A 22,310-nucleotide genomic window follows, 5' to 3' on the forward strand; every position below is an offset into this window, starting at 1 on the left:
ACCCAAGGCCTTTGCAATGGCAGGGGCATTGATCAGGTGAGATAAGCCCAGATGATCATAGCATGTGACCTGCACCCCATGCTGCAGAGGATAGTGGGGGAGGGGAACTCAAGGTCTGACTTGGGGAAAATTCATTCCCTACCCCATGTAAGGAAGTCAGACCCTGATCATCTGAGCAAGAAATTACCAGCCAAGCACCAGAGAGAGAGAGAGAGAGAGAACCCTTGGTTCCACCTCAAACCACTGGCCCACCTCCTCCAGTATCCCATCTCCAGCTATGGCCATCTCTGATGCTTCAGAGAAAAGAGACTCCCCTCCCCCCCCCCCCCCCAAAAAAAAAAAAAAAAAGTGTGTGGGGTGGAGGGGCAAACAAAATCCACCAACAACCCAGAATACACAGGGGAAAAAATTATTTGTGACCCATACTGGTGACTACACCTGGATGCAACTTTAAACCACCAGAAGAAAAGCTTCCATCTCATGGGGATCATGACAGCCATTCAGTAGGTCTTAATTCTTGCTTGTTTAATGCTAAGGTTGTTTTTTATTTTTATTTTTTTTCCCCATGAAGCTACAGGGAAAGATGGTATATGCATTGAGTTACTGAGTGGCTTTTATTCCATATGATGATTCTGCAGAAGTTTCTCCTTTCCATGTCCACCTTTTCCCCATGTAACCTGGATGCCAAAGTTGCAAATTTGAAAAGTGATCATTCAGGTTCTCAACTGATCAGTGTCCAGAAACCAATAAGAACAATTCTGTTGGACATGAATTTGTTTGCAAAATATGTTCCCCCACTAAGGTATCTCAAGTTGAAGCTACATCAATAGGTACTCTTAAAAAATGCACATTAACTAGCAGCTATGCTCTGAACGCTAGACAAGATCAAGAGTAAGATTAACCTGGTAATGATGAGGAACTTGATAATACAGGTGAATGTGAACTACCAAGATGGGAAGAGATGATCTTTCCAAAGAACCTATATGTCAGTACATATGAACAGAAAAGAACATATATCTTTCTGAGCCTTGTCAAAGGACAAATGAACATCTTGAATATCTGAGTTTATTAAGTCTTTACCAGGTAGACTGGGAGTGATGACTCCTTCGCAGTTTAGTATTTTAAGTAATAGTGGCCAGATTTTGAGGCCCAAAGGAAATGCCAAAGTCAGAGCTGCCTTCTGCAGGCGTAAAGGACAAGGGACAATAGCTCTAGATCAGTGGTTTTCAACCTTTTCATTTGCGGACCCCTAAAAAATTTCAAATAAAGGTGCAGACCCCTTTGGAAATTTTAGACCTAGTATGTAGACCCTCAGGGTCCATGAGCCACATGTAGAAAATCACTGCTCTAGTGGCACTGTACAACAGGTGAAAAGTCTCCTTTACTTATGCCACATTTACTTCTTGCTAAAAGAATCTAAAGCAATATGAATAGATCACTAGGCATTCTTGGAGCCCTCCCCCCAACTCCCAGTTGAACAAGATTCCCTTGTTTCTCAGACTTAGAGATGCATTCTGCTCTTCCTATAATTTCTCTTGCTCAGATGGCTGATTCAAGGGACCTTTGTACATCAGGAACCAGGAAAGCTTTCTCTAACATTAACAGGTGTGTTGTGAGCAAGACACGAGAAGTCATTCTTCCGCTCTACTCTGTGCTGGTTAGGCATCAACTGGAGTATTGTCTAGTTCTGGGTATCACATTTCAAGAAAGATGTGGAGAAATTGGAGAGGGTACAGAGAAGAGCAACAAGACCTATGAAGGAAGGCTGAAAGAATTGGGTTTATTTAATTTGGAAAAGAGAAGACTGAGTTGGGACATGATAGCAGTTTTCAGGTATCTAAAAGGGTGTCATAAGGAGGTGGGAGAAAACTTGTTCATCTTAGCCTCTAAGGATAGAACAAGAAGCAATGGGCTTAAACTGCAGCAAGGGAGGTTTAGGTTGGACATTAGGAAAAAGTTCCTAACTGTCAGGGTGGTTAAACACTGGAATAAACTGCCTAGGGAAGTTGTGGAATCTCCATCTCTGGAGATATTTAAGAGTAGGTTAGATAAATGTCTATCAGGGATGGTCTAGACAGTATTTGGTCCTGCCATGAGGGCAGGGGACTGGATTCGATGACCTCTCGAGGTTCCTTCCAGCCCTAGAATCTATGAATCTTTGAATAAACATGATGGAGACTGAAAGGGTAGCAAATGACAAAAGATGCACACATTGGGTAACTGATTAAAATTTGGGCCTTAAGAAAACACTTTATTGAAGGTCATACTATCTGTTTTTTTCAAATTTAAGCACTCATGCATTGGAAAGGGAGAACCTCTGTGAAGAAGGCCAGCATTACTCATGTTTTGGACTTCCTACAGGTCAGACTTTCCATACATTTGCTTTCAGATTACAAGAGTGCAAAGCATGTTTTGTTCTTATTTTTACATTTTAAGAATTCTATAAGTGGCAACACTCTCACTGGGCCTTTTCAAAGTACAGGATGCAACACTAAACATTTTTGTTTTGGTGGATTACAATTTTAAACCTCTGTTTGAATCTCTGGAGTTGACCTCATTGACCACTTCTACAAAGTTTCTTTTTTAGTGATGGTAACCTCAAGTTCCGAAGTTATATCAGTATAATCTCAGTATTGTACAGTTCAAATGATAAAATATCCTTGAGGAGAGACCCCTCCCACTCCACAAAATACCATCTTCCACAAATATCAGAATAGATAACATTCCTTCATTTATAACTAAATTTAGCTTCTGACAAGGGAAAAAGATGCGCAAATTTGATGTCAAAAGAGTAGTAAGTATGTATATAAAAAAAGACTAACCAATTCAGAAAGTCAAACTCTGTTTCTTATAATATTCTTATTGTCAAAGCCAATAATGTGTCAGAAGTCTCACTATTGAGGTGGATAAGTGCACACGTTCCTCAAACTTAAAGACAGAGGTTCTTTTCCACCTCGTAAGTTCAGAGAGCACTTTACTCAAGTGACAGCAACAGCTTGGGCAGAAAGGTTATATGCATAATACCAAGAAAATTTGGAATGTTATGTGACATTGCTGTCTCCGCGCATGCTAATTAAGCAGAATTTGAGTGTACAGTTCCCCAGCAGAGAAGTCATTTGGTAGGAGAATGTCTGTCTCAGTAATCTCATCATGGTAGATTTTTCTAGATGATTCTGAATATAGTTATCTGGTATTCTAATGATTTATTATCAACAAATCCAACCATCAATTGATTTTGATGTTATAATTATGTACGATAGCCAGGTTATAACTAATTTGTAGAAAGTTGACTTCGTATATTTGGCTAGATTTTTTTTTTTTAAATGCCTTGGAAAGTGCTCTTCTGGATTATGATCTTTAATAATTTCTGATAGTTCTTGTCTTGCCTCGGCATAGTGAATTAGTTTCAATTTGTGATTTTAATCAGCTTTTCCATTTGTACTTCATTTATTTTCTAAAGAAAGGTGCATTCTCATTGGTTCATATAACCATTCAAACGTTGAATTACAACTAAATAGAGCTTTTACATTAGATTTGGTACATCTTTTTGCTATCTAGGAGGGTACGCTATAACCCTATACATTTATTTAAGCAATTTATATAGCTTAGTATTTTCAGATTCTTATTAATTGTACATTTTAGTATGTTAGTAAATGGTGAACGATATTGCTTATTTATTAAATCATGAGCAAAAATGAGTTGTGTCTAGCTGCATTAGGATAGTAACTGGAATTTAATTGATCAAACAAAAGAGGATATAAAATTTATAGCTATTAAAACCTTAAATGTTTTGGATATATAAACTTCTCTTATCGAAACATGTTTCGCATTTACAGTTAAATGACTTATTAAAGGAACAGAGGGATGGTTGTAGTCAATGAATTAAACAGATTATTTCAGGTCAGCCTGGGGAAATTTTCAAATATGTCTAAGCGAAAGTGACTGGAACTTAAGTTCCTGTTTGCTTAAGTTTCTTGACAATGAGACAACAGTGTCTTTAGGTTACTTAGATTTAAAAGTCTGAAGGACAGTCTATTAGCTCTCATCCCTTCCATTCTCGTTTTTATTCATAGACTGGAAGAGAGAGAGTGAGATAAGTTTTCCTACTTTTAGAACTCCTAGTCACTTTCTCAACTATGAATGAATTAGTTTAAACGAGGAAAATATTCTTTCTGTGTGCCAGCAGAAGAGGCTACTGCTGTCAAAAGTTGGTTTAGCACTTCGACAAACTCTGGTTCCAGGTGCTTAGCTAGCGACTTCCACCAGTTCAGTGGTGTGACTTTTTAAAACATCATCGGCAAATATGTACTGCTTGAATGGCTCTCCCAGGGCTGGCTCCAGGCACCAGCGGTGCAAGCTGGTGCTTGGGGCGGCCAAGGGGAAGGGGTGGCACGTTCGGCAATTCGGCAGCGGATCCCTCGGTCCCTCTCGGAGGGAAGGACCTGCTGCTGAAGTGCCGCCAAAGAATGAAGTGGCGCGATGAAGCTGCCGACAAAGGGTCACCGATTGTGATGGCAGCTTCCCCCCCCCCCCCTCGCTGCTTGGGGCGGCAAAAACCCTGGAGCCGGCCCTGGGCTCACCTCCAGTCCTGAAATAGATTATGACCCATATCATAGCACCGTTGTCATCTTCAGCAGTTAGGCATCTGACTGACTGGGTAGAGAATATTGGAAAGAAAACGAGGGTGGAGTAAGTGTTTGCTCCATGCATTTCTTTCCTGCCCGCAATTTAGCTTTGTTGTTGGGTATTTCTTCAGTGTCTCTTAAAGTTCTTTCCATATTTCAACATCAGCGATGCAGCAGCAATCTTTCTGCAGTTTGTCCAAGGCTGTGGAAATAGGTTTCAGTATATTCAGCCTATCTTCTACATTTTTCTTTATTCCAATGGTGACTACTTTGCCTGTGATAATTCCATCTGTTTTTTCATTACAATTTTCTTCCAGAAATGCCATCAGAATGGGCCAGATGTTAATAAATAGGTCAGAACTGTCACCCGCTAAATTCCATTGTACATCTTGGATGAGAATTACACCTCTACCTCGATATAACGCTGTCGGGAGCCAAAAAATCTTACCGCGTTATATTGAACTAACTTTAATCTGCTGAAGTGCACAGCCCTGCCCCCCTCCTCCCCCGGAGCACTGCTTTACTGCATTATCTCAGAATTCGTGTTCTATCTGGTTGCATTATATCGCGGTAGAGGTGTAGTTTGGATCATCTTACTTTCTTCAGTGAAGCTGAAGCCAAATACTTTCAAAACAACCACTTCACAATTTCAGTAAGATTTTCTTTTTCCTGGAGTTTCCTTAAGTCTTCATCTAAAAGATGCATCTGCACCCATATTTTATAAGTTTCAGGTTCCTTTCATTATCTTCTTTTACGTTTCTTCTCCAGTTTGCTATATTTGTAACATTGTGCGTGACAAAGCTATGCACTTCCAAGTTGTAGACATTGCAGATAATGGACATTCATAACCCTTTTATGTCTAAGCTGGATCCTGAAACAAAATGGTGAAAAAAGATGGTTTTTTCAGGAATCACTGGGGAGAATGACAATTATTCTCTGTCTCCAAATGGAGACCTCGGATCCCTTTTTAGACATTTTAGAGATGCAGACCATGGAGAGGCTGGTTATACCATTAGGTCCGCTCTTTTCAACCCAATCAAGATTTTTGTCTGTCTCCCCCTTTTCGTCTCCACCTGTGTTCGAGAGTACACAGGATGTATCTTACACCAGTGGAAGAACATTCATTTATATTACTGTACTGCAATGGTTCTTGGAGTACCCGGGATGAGAGTTAACTTGTTACCCCTTGTCTCTAGCAAGAGGGAGTCTGGTCGGTGATGGTTTGGTGTTAGCTCCCTAAAACTACCAGCCTTTCAACCACTCAAGCTCTCTCCTCTGGGCTGTGCCAGCCCTGTCTTTGCCTTGTAGCTAAACAAGAGAGGCATGACACTCCCTGACTCCCATTGAAGTGTTCTCTTGTGATTTCCAGCCACTGACACCTGCTACTCACAGAAATCCCAAATCCTCTTTTCCCAAAGGAGCAGTGTACCTGTTTGCCAGTTTTACCTTAAATTGGTGCTCCTGTATAACACACAGCACTTGTGTTTTTATAATAAAACACGAGTGTTTATTTAAGAAAGTACAGAGTTTTCACTAGAAACAAGAGTGAAACAAATGGTTACAATTAGCCCACATAAAACACAAACTAGGGCCTACGCTTATTAGTTACATTACTCATTATTCGTTCCCTTAGCTATCTAATAAAATAGGATTCCCCCTCCCCTAATTTAATCTGTTGCGGAGCTGGCTTGCTTCTTGGGAAACAGGATCCAATCTTCCACGAAACACCCCTGCTGAACAAGAGGTCTCCTCAGTGAACAGATCCAGAGTGTCTTTCTCCACTTTGTGATATACTGACTTAACCAGTCTTTTGTGTGTGTGTTCATAGAAAGGGTGATCCCCTGTCTGTCATAATGTCATAATGTTCATTTTTACCTCAAGTGGTTTCAATGGTTATAGTTTCTTTGATGGCTTTCCATTTACTTTTTTTCCATGTCATTGGAACAGTGGATATTCAACAGTACATTACATAATCAGCCAGCCAGGGAGGGGGACTACTTCTTCCCACTTGAATGAGCCCTCGCTGAGATACATGATTCCCTGCTGTAGAGATTCCAGTGAGGTGCGTCCTTCGGTGGGACACCCTCGGTCTGATCCCCAAGAACCGGCGCAGTTGACTCTGGCCCCAGTTGCAGAGCCGTTGAGTCCGGCAAGAATGGACTCTCCTAGCCGGAACGATTTGGAGGACGAGCTTGATCTCCCCTCCACTCCGGACACATATGAGGCGGCTCAAGACCTCATTGCCATGACGGCACAGTACCTGGCCCCGCAGGTGCGGGGCCCGGCTTCGCAAACTCATCAACTGCGTCGTCGTGCCCGGCACCCTGGATGACTCTGATACCCGTCACGGCACTAATGGCAGCACCGCCATTGATTCATCATCGGGGAAAGTCCATGATGTTACGGCACTGATCTCTGTCTACCCGGCACCTTCGGGCTCTGCTCTCCTGTGGTCAGGTATAGAGTACTCATCAGAGTCAGACACAGAATTCTCTGTGTCCCGATGCAGCCACCACTGCTTCTGGTCCCGGCACTGATCCCGGCACCGTAGGCCAGCGGAACAATCGGCACCGGCCGTCACTTAGCCATGCCAGTGGCAGAGCCCAGTGCAATGGCCGTTTTGGACCTCTTGAACCTACCACCAGGCTCAAAGTCAGGGATCTAGGCTGGTATTGGTGGTATTGGGGGGGGGGGGGCCCTGCCTCTCCATCAGCGACGTCGATGGCACACTACACCCCTAGGCCCCCTGAGAACCCAGTACGGGACATGGCTGTTGAGCAGCCACAGACAAGCACAGACCCTCCTCCACTGACGTCGGTTGCACTGATCCTCCGGTCATGCGCAGCTCTGAGGTACTTGGCCTGACCTCTAGAGAACCCGAGGGGCAGGAAGACCCCGTCCCGGGAACCTCCTCCTCATCACCAGACGAGGCGGTGGTGGGCAGATCCACCACTCTACCACCAATGGACACCAAAGGCCACCAGGATCTGCTTAGGAGGGTGGCAGTTAACTTCAACCTCCAGGCAGAGGAGGTTATGGAGGATTCAGATCCGATGGTGGACATCCTCACTCCCGAGGGTCCTTATGAGGGGCAAGGCCACTCTAGAAGGACAATTCAGAACACCACAAAGGTGCTCTGGCAAACCCCAGCCTCTATACCACCAACGGTTAAAGGGATCAAGAGACGCTACATTGTGCGCAAAAGGGCTTTGAGCACCTTTTTACCCACCCCCAACTGGGGACTTTGGTGGTTGATGCAGCAAACCACAAGGAGCGACAAGGACAACCAGGCCCTGTACCTAAGTCATGTGATGCCAAGAAACTGAATCTCTTTGGCCGTAAAGTCTATTCTACTGGTGGGCTCCAGCTTCGGGTAGCGAATCAGTAGGCAGTACTTAGCCAATACGCTTTTAATTCCTGGAGCTTGTTGGCTAAGTTCCAGGAGTTAATCCCGGCTGACTCAAGCAAGGAGTTTGGTGCGCTCCTTGAGGAGGGTAGAGTAGTATCTCGGACTGCCCTTCAGGCAACCCTGGACGCGGTGGACTCTATGGCTCGAACCATGGCCCCCGCAATAGCAATGAAGCGCAGTATGTGGCTACAGGTTTCGGGTATCCCGCCGGAGGTCCAGAACACTATACAGGACCTCCCCTTTGACTGTGAGTGCCTGTTCGCCCAAAATATGGACACGCGCTTGCATAGTCTGAAGGACTCTTGGGTGACTCTTAAGTCTCTGGGGCTACACACCCCAGCGCCTCAGAGAAAGCCCTTTTAGACCTCAGCCCTCGTCCCATTTCTGTCCGGGGCCGCCTCGGTGAGATCCCCCTAGGAGGAGGGGCAGAAATAATAGAAAGCACCCACCGCAATCCTCCTGGGGCCAAGGCCAGGGTTCAACCAAACAGCCCCCCGGCCCCAAGCCCAACTTTTGAAGATGCGCCCGAGGACAGCCCACCAGTCGCCATCTTGGATCCTTCTCTTTCTACCCCCCCCTCCCCCTTTGTGAATCGACTCTCCCTCTTCTACCGTGCTTGGTCTCGGATCACGTCAGACCACTGGGTCCTCAGCACGGTGAGGGCGGGATGTTCTATCCAGTTCTGTTCCCTCCCACCCCACTTCCCTGTCCCTCTTCAGGGACCCCGCTCATGAGCAACTCCTTTTACAAGAGGTGAAATTGTTCCTAGCTTTAGGGGCAATAGAGGAGGTTCCTCAGGAATTCAGGGGCAAGGGGATATACTACCACTATTTCCTCATCCCCAAGGCTACGGGCAGGCTTCGGCCTATCCTGGACCTATGAGACCTCAACACATTCATAAAAAAGGTGAAGTTTTGCATGGTTTCTCTAGCCGCCATCATTCCTTCTCTGGATCCGGAAGATTGGTACGCTGCCCTCGACTTGAAGGATGTGTACTTTCACATTGCTATTATCCCAGCCCACAGATGCTTTCTCAGATTCGTGGTCAGTGGCTGGCACTACCAGTTCAGGGTACCCCTATTTGGCCTGTCAACGGCTCTCCAGGTGTTGACCAAGTGTATGGCGGTAGTGGTGGCCTTCCTCCACAGGCGCCAGGTGCAGGTATTCCCATATTTGGATGACTGGCTCATCAAGGACGAGTCCCAAGCACAGGTAGCAGAGCACGTGTCCCTGGCCCGGGCGACGTTTCATAGGCTGGGTCTTATATTGAATGAGCCCAAGTCCACACTGACCCGCACGAAAAAGATAGAGTTCGTCGGTGCTCTCTTGGACTCCACGAGGGTGTTCCTTCCGGAACTGCGTTTCAGAGCGCTCATGGACATTATCCAGACCCTTCTCTGCTTCCCCACAACCATGGCGAGAAATTGTATGAGACTATTGGGGCACATGGCAGCCTGTACATATGTGGTACAGCATGCCAGACTGTGCCTACGGCCCCTCCAGGCATAGTTAGCGCAGGTTCACAGATAGGGCAGGGACCCATTGGACTCAATAGTGACCCTATTGCCTCGCATTCTCCACTCTCTTCATTGTGGCTGCAACCACAGCTGGTTTGTGCGGGAGTACCCTCTGCAAAACCCCATCCCACGCTTTCCCTGGTCACGGACGCCTCGGCGCTCGGTTGGGGAGTGCATCTGGGCAATCCCAGAACCCAGGGCCTCTGGTCCCATGCAGAGCTATTGCTGCACATCAACATGAGGGAGTTGAGGGAGGTTTGCCTGGCATGCCAGGCGTTTCAGGCCCATCCTCAGGGCATGTGCGTATCAGTGCTCACGGACAATACTGCAGCCATGTTTTGTATAAACAAACGGGGGTGCTTGCTCCTCTCCCCTCTGTCGGGAAGCCCTCACGCTGTGGGACTTCTGTATCGCCCACTCCATACACCTGCAGGCGTCGCACCTTCGGGGGGCGCAGAACGAGCTGGCAGATTGCCTCAGTCACTCGTTCCATGGACTCGAGTGGTCCCTCAGATTGGACATCGCTCACTTGATTTTTTTTCCAGAGGTGGGGCTCTAGCCACATGGACCTGTTTGCAACGCGGAGCAACAGGAAGTGCCAGAGATTCTGCTCCTTCCTGAACCACAGCCCAGGCTCCACCGCGGATGCCTTTTACTTATCTTGGATGGGTCACCTGCTCTACACGTTCCCTCCATTCCCCCTCATACACAGAGTGCTCCTCAAGATTCATCAGGACAGGGCTTCCTTGATCCTTATAGCACCAGCGTGGCCTCACCAGCACTGGTTCACCATGTTACTGAACCTTTCAGTGGACAGACCTGTAGCGCTCCCTCTCTCTCCGACCCTATTCGCGCAGGGCCACGGCCATCTATAGCACCCCAACCTGGAGTCCCTCCACCTCATGGATTGGAAACTCCATGGCTGAACTCTCTTGAGCTTCAGTGCTCGCACTCAGTGAGGGAGGTCTTGTTAGGAAGTAGGAAACCCTCCATGTGAGCCACTTACCTGGCTAAGTGGAAGCGTTTCTCCATTTGGCCTTGACAAAGGGGAACTGAGCCAAAATCAGCCCCAATTCCCCTTATTTTGGACTCTTTTATATCTCAAGCACCAAGGGTTAGGAATATCCCTGAGGGTACACCTTGCGGCCATTTTGGCCTTTCACCTGGGAACGGCGGGTGGGTCAGTGTTTGGTAACCCCAGGGTGGGCAGGTTTCTTAAGGGCCTGGACAGACTTTGTCCTCCAAATACGTCAGCCCGTTCCCCCTTGGGACCTCAACCTAGCCCCCCTTTGAGCCCAATGACTACCTGCCCTCTCTCCTACCTTTCCTGGAAGGTGGCTTTTCTGGTGGCTATAATTTCTGCTAGAAGGATAGCCGCACTCAGGACACTGACCTCCGAACTGCCTTATACGGTATTTTATAAAGACAAGGAGCAGCTACGCTCCCACCCTGAGTTCCTGCCTAAGGTTGTCTCCCAGTTTCATGTGAACCAGGATATATTCTTACCTGTGTTCTTTCCTAAACCCCATGCCACTAAAGGGAGCGCATGTTCCATTCCTTGGACATTAGACGTGCCTTCTCATTTTACATTGAATGCACAAAGCCATTTTGTAAGTCACCGCAGCTCTTTATTGCTATCGCAGAAAGAATGAAGGGGCTCCCAATCTCATCCCAGCGCATCTCATCATGGATCATGTCCTGCATCAGGACTTGCTATAACCTGGCCAAAGTTCCAGCCCCTCCAATTACAGTGCACTCTACCATAGCAGCTTTCCTGGCGCAGGTCCCTATCCAGGACATCTGCAAGGCGGCAACCTGGTCTTCAGTTCACACCTTCACTTCCCACTACGCCATCATCTAGCAGGCGAGGGATGATGCTGGATTTGGTAGGGCAGTCCTACACTTAGCAATTATGTGAACTCCGACCCCTCTCCCGGGGTAACTGCTTGGAAGTCACCTATTGGAATGCACACGAGCAATCACTCGAAGAAGAAAAAACAGTTACTTACCTCTCGTAACTGTTGTTCTTCAAGATGTGTTGCTCATGTCCATTCCAAATCCCACTGTCTCCCCACTGTCGGAGTATTCCAGCAAGAAGGAACTGAGCAGGCGGCGGGTCGGCAGGGACATATATGCACTGCCATGAAGGCTCCACTCTAGGGGTCTCCACAGCCGACCCAATGGGTATCACTAGGGGAAAAGCTTTCCGGCGATCGTGCATGTGGTGCGCACGCGCACACACACACACCTATTGGAATGGACATGAGCAAGACATCTCAAAGAACAACAGTTACGAGAGTTAAGTAGCAGTTTTTTACTTAACAGTAGCTGCTGTTCTTCAAAAGTTGCTTGGGTGTAGTCCCAATACCTGTCAACCTTACTCTCTACCTCAGAGTTCTGTAGAACATTAGGACTGGCAGTTAGGGAGAAGGAACTGAGGCTGGGTCTGTGTATACACACTTCTCTTTATATAGAGTAAGGGGATGACACCTTTGCATGAAATCTCTCAGGTAACTATACTGGAGGTGGCTTTTCAAGGCCTTTCCTTTGCTTGACTCTAAAGGTGTCATATCTCACAATTGTGAATACATAGAGGCAACACACAAACAAAAGTTATTGGTAAGTAACCTCTTGTTATTTCATTTATTATTATTTATTTATTAGCTCTGGGGCACCATCGTTTTGGGCACTATTATAAACATACACAAATTGACACATTCCTTGCCATGAAGAGTTTAATTAAGACAAGACCTAAAGACTGAGTACAAGAATAGGATGGAAGGAGGATAGAGGAAGATGGTTAGTATAATAAAAATCATAGTACACAACTTGATGGTTCCAATTTAATAATAATAATAATAATAATAATAAAAAAATCAAAAATTCCCCCTCTGATTATAGACACCCCCTCCCCCCGTACTTCCTTAATATCAACTTCATCCTCCATAGAATATGATGATCTTGTCTTGGTATTATTTAATTTTGGTTTTATTGTTTTTCCCCCATTGGGTATAAATTATTCCCAACTCTCCATTTTAACCCACGCATATTGATCCTGCACTGGCAGGCTATCTTCTGTGTTCCTGGGACTTGGTTTTACCTTCATTCTGTTAACTACAGACCAGTGCAAATTTGGTATGGAGCAAAGTATCTTTTAGAGGAGAAAGAAAATCCAGTTTAGGGTTTGACCCTGTTTCCACTGAAGTCAGTAGGGTGATTCCCTTTAACTCCAATGGGAGTGGAGTTGGCCCTTACCCTTTGTTGCTAAAGACTGCAACCCAAAGCGTGTTTTTTTTTTGTTTTGTTTTTGTTTTAAATTAGAGATTAAAAATGTATAGGAGCAGGAGAATAATCTGTCAGAAAACAATGTATGGCGGATCTAGAACAGCATTATTCAGAAGTGGGACTGGTACTATTTTAGGTTGCTGGCTTACACGTAGTGCAAGAGTGACATGTAGTGAACAAAAGATAATCTGTAATGGCTGTTTGATGTGAATGAGTTGATTGCCCTAATTAAGTTTTTACAGGTATTGGATAACTATTGCTATTAACTATATTACAGAAGTGCAGAGAACTCCCGATTCTTGTACCTCCAGGTCTGAGTTTTCCTGCTCTCAGCTCCTGAGATGGAGCTGGAGAGTAAGATATATTAAAAAACAAACAAAAACAAAAAAAACCCCAAAAACGTTATATCTGTTGGAAGCAAAGGGAGTTCTTTTTTTGGGGAGGAGGCAGCGGCGTGAAGTCTGTTGCTAAAAGTGGAAATAGTGTGTGTGGGCATTTAGTGACAGCTCATAAATGTACTTTATTATGGTGCTTCCTTTTTTAAGGCTTGTATTGGGTGGATAACTTGGGCAACATTAACTGGTTTTAAACAAAGATTTTGTTTGTGGGAATTTTAGTTAAAAAGTGTATCGATATACAACATATTATATCTATCTTTTTTGTATATTTGGAGCAGATCTAAGGAAAAAAGGCCCTGGTAGTTTTTTCTCTCCCACCCTATTTTCTCTCTCTCTTTCCTATATGGGTCCCTATTTGTTTCTCTTTTAATTCTCGTCTCCTGAAGACAGTGTATTTTAGAGTACTTATGATTTAGATTAACTAGGATAGTCAGACCAATACTTCAGTCTGATTTTAATGAAATCTTGCTTTTATCTAATTTTACATCTAACGATTGTCAAGTGACTTGCTAAATGTCAATCAGTAAGTATCACAGCCCACTTTAAGGCCATCCTATTTCCAGCCTTATTGTCCATATTGTCTCCTATCAGCGTAGGAGTATTAGGAACTGAGTGCAAGCATTTGATATTTGATTGTCCTAGCTAGTAATTTCAACAGCAATGTAAGACTTACTAAAACAGATTAATTAAATGAAAGAATGTTAAAAGAAATTATGAAAATGACTGAGCATTTCTTCTTTTCACAGTATGTGTTTTGTATACACAAGGTATTGGAAGCAAAGAATGGAGAGAGGTAAGGTTGTGTGTTTTTTTTTTTTTTGTTTTTTTTTTAATATCTGTGTATATTTTTGTTTTTAATTTTTTAATTAAGTGTGGTTGTTTGTGTCATGGCAAAAAAGAAAAAAAAAAAAGAAAAATCATGATTAGTTGGTTGATTGCTATGCGAAAGAAATAAAACCCTCAAATGTACAGGAAAAAATGCCAAAAAATTAGGGTCACTTTATTTTGAAATCTTGTATTTATATATCCTGTATTACACTTAAAAATGGTTAAATCCATTTAAGAAGAAAGGTGTGTCCCCCATACTTCCCTCCACCATAAGTAAAACCAATTTTATTTTTAAAAAATATGGAGCAGGCTAGCCAGGTTTGAAAGGCCATTTGGGAAGGGGAGTAGGCTGACCAGATAGCAAGTGTGAAAAATTGGGACGGGGGTGAGGGGTAATAGGAGCCTATATAAGAAAAAGATCCGAATATCAGGACTGGTCCTATAATTTGGGACATATGGTCACCCTAAAGGGGAGGAGGAGGAAGTTGGAGGGAGGAGGAGAACAGATCACTAACAATTTTAGTAAAACCATTAATAATGGAGACATTTCAGATTTGGCCTACTGGTACTTTACAGTAGTCATGTGTTAGAGTTCTTAAGTGTGGTGCCTGGGTGCCTCCAGATTCTAAATGCGAAGAAGAACATTTCATTGTTGTATCAGAAGTTGGAATCATCTCAGGTGGTAATGACTGAAATAAGTTACTACTTTACAACTGTTCATTGCCCTGCTCTAAATAAGTTAGTGGTCTCAGTTCATTTTCTAGGGGAGAGATGTCAACATCACTTACGTGTAGTACAGTACACTTGTTGGCACTCTTAGCAAAGAGGCTAGGCATTCAGTGGATGTAGAATTTGGATTACTGTCTTAACCTCCTAGTCAAAGCAGAGGTATGTTGATATAACAGTGAGGGAAAACAACAGTATTGCTTGTGTTGTATCTGCTCTCCAATTACAACTTCCTTTTGCAGAACTGATAATTCTGTACCTTTCATCACTAAATTCATTAACAGCAATAAGGGGAAATATCTTATCCTATAGATTTAGAAATGTGTTTTTAAATGATTCATTCTGAATCTCAAAATTATAATATTTAAAGCTGCAGGCTATTACAGAAAACGAATCTTGGATCCATGCTCTAGTGACCAGATAGGAATTCTCTAAGCTGTTTTGAGCCTATAACTGAAGAACCACTAATGCTGCAATCATTAGTTCCTTTCAAACATCATTGGAAGATGTCAAGTATCAGGGGGTAGCCGTGTTAGTCTGTACCCACAAAAACAACAAGGAGTTCCGTGGCACCTTAATCTTTTTAAGGTGCCACCGGACTCCTTATTATCTATCACTGGAAGAGAATCTCTGTTGTGAAAAGTTGGTGTACCAATTTGTCGAAGCCTCTTTTTTAAAAGAATTGCTTGTTTCATTCTTCTCTGCTAGTTTGTTAAATAAAATATAAATGTTTGGATCAGTTCCCATTAATAGTAGTAACCATTTGTGTTGTCAAAGGCTGTGAACCAAGAGGCTCCCCCTGTTTCAATTTGCTTAGTTTCCTTATGCTAGGTATGGGCCTGTCGCCATGAAGGGTCAGTGGGAGGCTGAGCCAGTGGCTTTTCAGAGCCATGCTGTACTCTGCTTTGAAGCCTCTGAGACCCTTTGGGCCTTTGCTGCCTTGTTACTGGTTTACAGTTCTGACTCTTACAATAATAAGAACTATTTCTCCCTCAACCCCCCTCTCCTATGTCTGTAACTTCAACTATTCCTAGACAACAAGTTTCTCTACCTCTATGTATCCCTTTCTCTTATTGCAGTACCTTCCTCACCTTACCTCCAGCCACCCATCCAGAGAAACTTACCCTTTTCTTCAAGTGATGTCCCTGTGGATGCTCCCACTCTCACACCTACCTTGTTAGTTTCAGATTTTTTTTACCAAATCTTGAAAAATAATGTATTTAAAGAAAAGCAAACACATAAAGCAAAATAAAAGCATGAGTTCTGTAACCTTTATTTTATATCCTTAACATTGTGAATTGGAAACTGAATCAAAAGCTTCTCATCCAAACCAAATACAATTTGCTGTAAACCTAAAAGGAAATTAGTCTTGGCTATTAGCTAATCAAACAACATGCACAAACCTCTTAAGACATCAAAAATCCAATCCTGTTCTTAAAAAAGGTAAATTTTATTAAAACAAAAAAGGAAAAAATACATCTGGCACTTTTTGCTATATCTTAAAAGAAACGATTACAAAAATCATGCACCCAATATAGCTTTCTTGGGGGTTCAGCTTAAAGAAAAGCTTACCAGCAAACAAAAGCATTAGGGATTAGCACAGAGGAGAGCCACAAGCCTTAAAAATATAAACAGAAATAAACCTGATCGTGTCTAGCTAAACATTCTGATCTGCCTACACATTTGGAGTTCATATAAGTAGTTCTAGGTATGAGCTGATGAATTATAATCATACCTGGCTTAAGCTGCTTATAGCATGGCTGCTCTGTCCCTCCAGCCCAGAGAATAACAGGCAAAGGGAAAGTTTCTTTCCTCATTTTAAAAAGTTCTAGCCTTCCCCTTGGCTCTTTTGGTCAGGTGCCCACGTTCCCCCCCCTTTACCTGGGGGACTTTTTAACCCTTTACAGGTAAAGCGAATAAAGAACATCTACCAAGAGGGATTTTACAGCTAACTGATTGGCTGGGTGTCCATCAAAGGGAGCTATCCCCCCACTTTATTTATCACAGACTCCAAGCAGGGAGAGGTTACAAGCACTGTAGAGGACAGGATTAGAATTCAAAATGACTTCGATATTTAGAGAATTTGGTCTGAAGTCAGTAGGATGAAATTCAGTAAAGATAAATGCCAAGTACTATACTTAGGAAGCAAAGGAAGAAAAAAATAAAATGGCAAATGAAATGAAATTAATGGAGATATCCCATCTCCTAGAACTGGAAGGGACCTTGAAAGGTCATTGAGTCCAGCCCCCTGCCTTCACTAGCAGGACCAAGTACTGATTTTGCCCCAGATCCCCAAGTGGCCCCCTCAAGGATTGAACTCACAACCCTGGGTTTAGTAGGCCAATGCTCGAACCACTGAGCTATCCCTCCTCCCCAGAATAACTGGCTAGGCAGTAATACTGCAGAAAAATAATCTGTGGGTTGTAAATTTGCAGGAACCAACAGTGTGATATTGTTGCAAAAAAAGTCATGTGTCATTCTGAGATATACCTACAGGAGTGTTGTACATAAGACAAAGGATGTAATTGTTTTGCTCTACTCTGCATCTAACAGGAATACCCAAGCTTCCTCTCATAATACTCCCAAAGACCGTCCCTCAAGTTCTCCAGACAGGGAATCTACCTCAAAAGGAAGTCAGTGTCTCCGATGACACCAGCCCCTTCAGCACCCACTGCTCTCCAATCTGGTACTTACGAGACTGCTGGTTCCTCAGGTACTGAGGGCATGATCAAGCCTAAAGACTATGAAGTCCCAGGCTCTGAGAGGACATTTGGTCCTGTCAACAGATCAAGGCAGCAAGAAGAACATTACCTCTTTTCACTCAGTACTGAAGATGCCCAATTGGGCTTCATCTGGCGGTCTCCCCTTGGAGTGGTTGAGATTCCTAGTATCGTCAACTCCCTCTGCCATTATCACTTTGGTGCAGGCTATGGATATGGTGCCAACACTGCTCTTGGTACTGCAGGAGTTTCATTTTCCCCTAGACCTGGCTGTGTCCAAGACACCTGACTCCTCATTGCTCAGTTCTGATCTGTTCTCTGTGCCTAGGATCTCCAGATTCCCAGACACCTGGCAGGTACTGATGGTTGTACCTCAAGTTTCTTCTGCTGCTCCACCACTTCACAGTGACTTGGAAAAGGAGGTTTCTCATGAAGATCTTATCTTCGTTTCTCAAATATCTGTCTGAGGCTCTCCACGCCATTCCTATAGAGGCTCTTTTCCATAGGTATCTGAGGAAGTTGATCTCCGTCATGAGAGAGGTCTACAACCACCATCTTGCTGGTACAAACACTAATGGATTCCTCCACCCATGCCATATTCGCCACCCACTTGGCCATGCTGGGAGTCGGGACCCCTAGGTGGCCTGTCATTGGCAATTCTCTAGGGCCTCGAACATCATCTGTCCGAGGTAGACAACTTTCATCACCCTCTCTCCAAGAGACCAGAACCTCAGGAAGAAACCTTTGAGGAACAGGAAACTAGGGCTGATGGAGAGATCTCTCCACCAGCCAGCATCTCTTCTCTTCTCTTCTCTTCTCTTCTCTTCTCTTCTCTTCTCTTCTCTTCTCTTCTCTTCTCTTCTCTTCTCTCTTCTCTATGCCCGGATGAAGCGGTCATGCCACTCCACCATCCCTGGCTGACTGTTTTAAACAGTTCTAGGACCTTATCAAGATGGTCGCAGATTCTTTGCAGATCCTTCTTCAGTAGGTTAAAGAATCACATCAGAAGCTGCTTGACATTCTTAATATAGCTTCATCTGCTCACCTTGCCTTTCCTGTTAACCTTTGCCAGGGCCTCATTATCTGGCACACCTGGTCTCAATTCTACCCATGTTTGAGAGAACAGACAAAAAAATATGTCCCCTCTAAGGACTCAGAATTTTTATTTTCTCATCCTTATCCTTAGTCCTTGCTGGTCCAGGTGGTTAACGAACATGGAAGGCAGCACCACACTAACGCAGTTCCCTATGATAAAGATCATAAGCACCTTGACCTGTTGGGTACAAAATCATATTTGTCAGCAACTTTATAATTTAGAATCACCAACTAGCAGGCATTAATGGCCAAGTACAACTATACAAATTATACCAAGCTGAACTCCTTTATTGAACATCTATCATTGGAACACAGAGAGCAATTCCAGGCAATTATTGCAAAGGCCAGCTGATCTCTTCAGACCTCCCTGGCTGCTGCTGCTGCCATTCGTTTGCTTTCTATGGTGGTAGTTATGAAGAGGGTCTCCTGGATTCAGATCTCAGGATTTCCAAAGAATATCCAGAATACAGTTGAAGACTTTCCTTTTGATGGCACTAAGCTGTTTGCACGGACGATTTTCTGATGCATATTTCCATATAGCAGTCCACACATCCCACAAAAGATTCCTATGTTTTACTGTCGTTCAGGCCCATTTTCAGTTCAGGGTGCTCCCTTTTGGCTTATGGTCTGCCCCAAAGGCCTTTTCAAAGATCATCAGTAGTAGCAGCACATCTCCGCTAAATGATTGGCTTCTGAAAGGCTGCTTCCTGGACCTAACTTCGCATGCAACTTGTGAGGCCATAGATCTCTTTCTCAAATTGGGCCTACAACTGAATACTTCAAAAATCCACCTTGACCCTTGGGCCCCTATACATACCTTTTTGGTGAGCATTATGCAATAGCTCATGATTCGGCTGTATTTTCTTCAGTACTGGACTTGACCTTGAAGCCCCCTCCTCCTTAAAGGGAACTTTTGCTTGGTAGTCACCTAGAGTGGAGCACCCATAGGGACACTACTAGAAGAAGAAATGGTTACTTACACCATGCTGTAACTATCGTTCTTCGTAATGTGCCCTCCTGTGGGTGCTCTGCCACTTGCTCTCTTTTTCTGCTATGGAGCTTCGTGGTAGAGAAGGAACTGAAGGCGGTTCACCCATTCAGTGCTATATAACAATACGGACCATGAGACTGAGTAATACGCACATACGGGCAGCATAGATGCTGCTATGAAAAATCTACGACCAAAGGTGCAGGGTGCATCCATACGGACACATCTCGAAGACTCAGTTACTGCACAAGGGGAGTATACACTTTCTCCTATGTCCATTGAGGATAGGACAAGAAGTCATCTGTTTAGTTGCAGCAAGGGTGATTTAAGTTAGATATTAGGAGAAACTTTATTACTATAAGGATAATAAAACACTGGAAGAGATTACTTCGGGAAGTTGTGCAATCCCTGTCATTGGATATTTTTAAGAACAGGTTAAACAAACACATGTCAGTCCCCAGGAGAGTGGGGCGGGGTGGGGAAAGATGAACTATATGACTTCTTGAGGTCCCTTCCAGTCCTATCCTGCTATGATTCTTTGATTTCTAGGGACTATAGTGTTTCAAATTGGGAAGAGTTAATATAACTAATGTTTATGGTGGGGAGTAGTTTTTCTAAGTTTGGGGGGAAACTGTTTGTTGTAGCTTCAATGTCTTGACTGAAGGAAGAGCTGTCTGGAAGTTCCAGTCTATAGAATGGGGATGGGCACATGCTGCTGTTTATGCTGGAATGGGTGGACTTCTGGCAGTCTTTTCTTACTTTCTTGGTGTTTTCATGTGGACATAATCCTCTCCTTGTAAAATCTCTGTTCCAGGAGAGACCTTTGCTGCATCCTACCTCATGTCTCTTGCATGTTTTTGTTCCTGGAGCTCTATGCTGTGATATAGATATGTAACTTCTTATAACAGGATCTTATGCTTGCCATAAGCTATTACTTTTCTTTTACAGTTTGGAAGAACAGAAGTAATTGACAATACTTTAAATCCAGATTTTGTAAGAAAATTCATCATGGACTACTTTTTTGAAGAAAGAGAGAACCTGCGGTTTGATTTGTAAGTTAATCAACAGACCTTTGATTCGAATGTCATTAGCACTGTGAAAATGCACTGATGTTTTGTCAAGGCAACCAGTGGTTTACTTTGGAACAAGTGACATCTTAATGTGAAGTAGATTAATTTGGATGAATGTGGTGATTTATATTTATCCAAATCAAATAATTATGTAAAATGGTAAGCCATTACGAGCGAGTGTGAGGAATGCGTGGATGTCTAGTGGTTAAAAGTATTGCTTTGTTTTTATAAAATCTTTTATAAGATCAGAGTTTTGAAAAACTTAAAAGTTCATTAAATTGTTATGAAATGGTAAATGTACTTGTGGCATATTAGCAAACAAGGTGTGAAGCAAACACTCCAAGTGTAAATTATCACACATTAATTGCAGATTTAGGTTTTTTTAATCAAAATAAGACATGACTCCACCCACAGATACAAGTGTACATCTGATAATACTGGCTTGGCATTTTAAGTTGGAGATAATTGTTTAAGAAGCGAGTGAAATTTGACATTGTTCCAAACAATAGCCTAATTCTGTCCTTCCTATTTTTTTTCTGTAGTTTTTATCCTCTACAGTTTCTTGTTAGTCTGTTTTTTGAAGTTTTCTTTTGTTGTTGTTGAAGAGTTGCAACTTTTAGGTCTGTAACTGAGTGTCCAGGGAGGTTGAAGTGTTCTCCGACTGGTTTTTGAATATTCTAATTCTTGATGTCTGATTTGTGTCCATTTATTCTTTTGCGTAAAGACTGTCCGGCTTGGCGGCAGAGGGGCATTGCTGGCACATGATGGCATATATCACATTGGTAGATGTGCAGGTGAACGAGCCCCTGATGGTGTGGCTGATGTGATTAGATCCTATGATGGTGTCCCTTGAATAGCTTTGTGGACAGAGTTGGCAATGGGCTTTGTTGCAAGGATAGGTTGAGGAATGTGGACTATCCCTGAATGAATGAAGCAAAAGTGAAAGGCATGCACGTTCACATGATTAACAAAAACAGGGTGCAAGTGGACATTACAATCAATAGTCCAGTTGTATAGGCAACAAGTGAATTCAGTTATCTGGAATTATACATATCCAACCGTGGATGCTGTTCTAAAGAAATCAGAAGAAGAGTAGGAATGGCCCTCCCAGTCATGGCCTCCTTTACAAAAGTTTGGAAAAACAATGGCATCTTGAAATGTATAAAGGTTCAGCTGGTGAAAAACTTTTCTTCCATAGCAATTTATGGATGTGACTTGTGGGAAATTAATGCTACTCGTAAGAAGTTTGAAGCCTTTAAGAGGTGATGCTGGTGAAGACTCTTGCTTATCTCTGGAATGGAAGAGAAGATTAATGTTTATGTTAAAATATTATGGGAGAGAAGCAGACCCTCTTGTCCGAAATCAACAGATGCAAACTTATGTACTTCTGATTCACTCTCAGTACTTAATCAGTCTTTCAGTGATGTTTAAATCTGAGTTAGCCATACAGTTGGTTAATAAAATAATTGATCATATGATACTTTATAATGGCCATACATTAAACCTATAGTGTAGCATAACTGTTCATTGTCAATACTGGTTAGTATTAAATATTTCTTTTTTTATTAATAGCTGTCTTGCATTATTGCCTAGAAGCCCTAATCAGGATTTGGGAGCCCAAATGTGCTAGATGCTGAACAAACACATGG

General features: G+C 43.3%; 1 protein-coding gene across 3 annotated transcripts in view; it reads left to right on the plus strand.

Moving 5' to 3' along the window:
* The window catches only part of CPNE8 (copine 8), a 271,698-nt gene that overhangs the window by 34,797 nt on the left and 214,591 nt on the right, over positions 1 to 22,310 (plus strand). For all 3 annotated transcript variants that reach the window (XM_054019129.1, XM_054019120.1, XM_054019112.1), the window contains exons 3-4: positions 13,981 to 14,027; positions 20,540 to 20,643. In XM_054019129.1, the coding sequence (XP_053875104.1) occupies positions 13,981 to 14,027; positions 20,540 to 20,643 (151 nt within the window). The remainder of the gene's footprint in view (positions 1 to 13,980; positions 14,028 to 20,539; positions 20,644 to 22,310) is intronic.

The sequence above is a fragment of the Malaclemys terrapin genome, chromosome 1 (genome assembly GCF_027887155.1).
Source record: "Malaclemys terrapin pileata isolate rMalTer1 chromosome 1, rMalTer1.hap1, whole genome shotgun sequence".
Taxonomy (NCBI): Eukaryota; Metazoa; Chordata; order Testudines; family Emydidae; genus Malaclemys; species Malaclemys terrapin.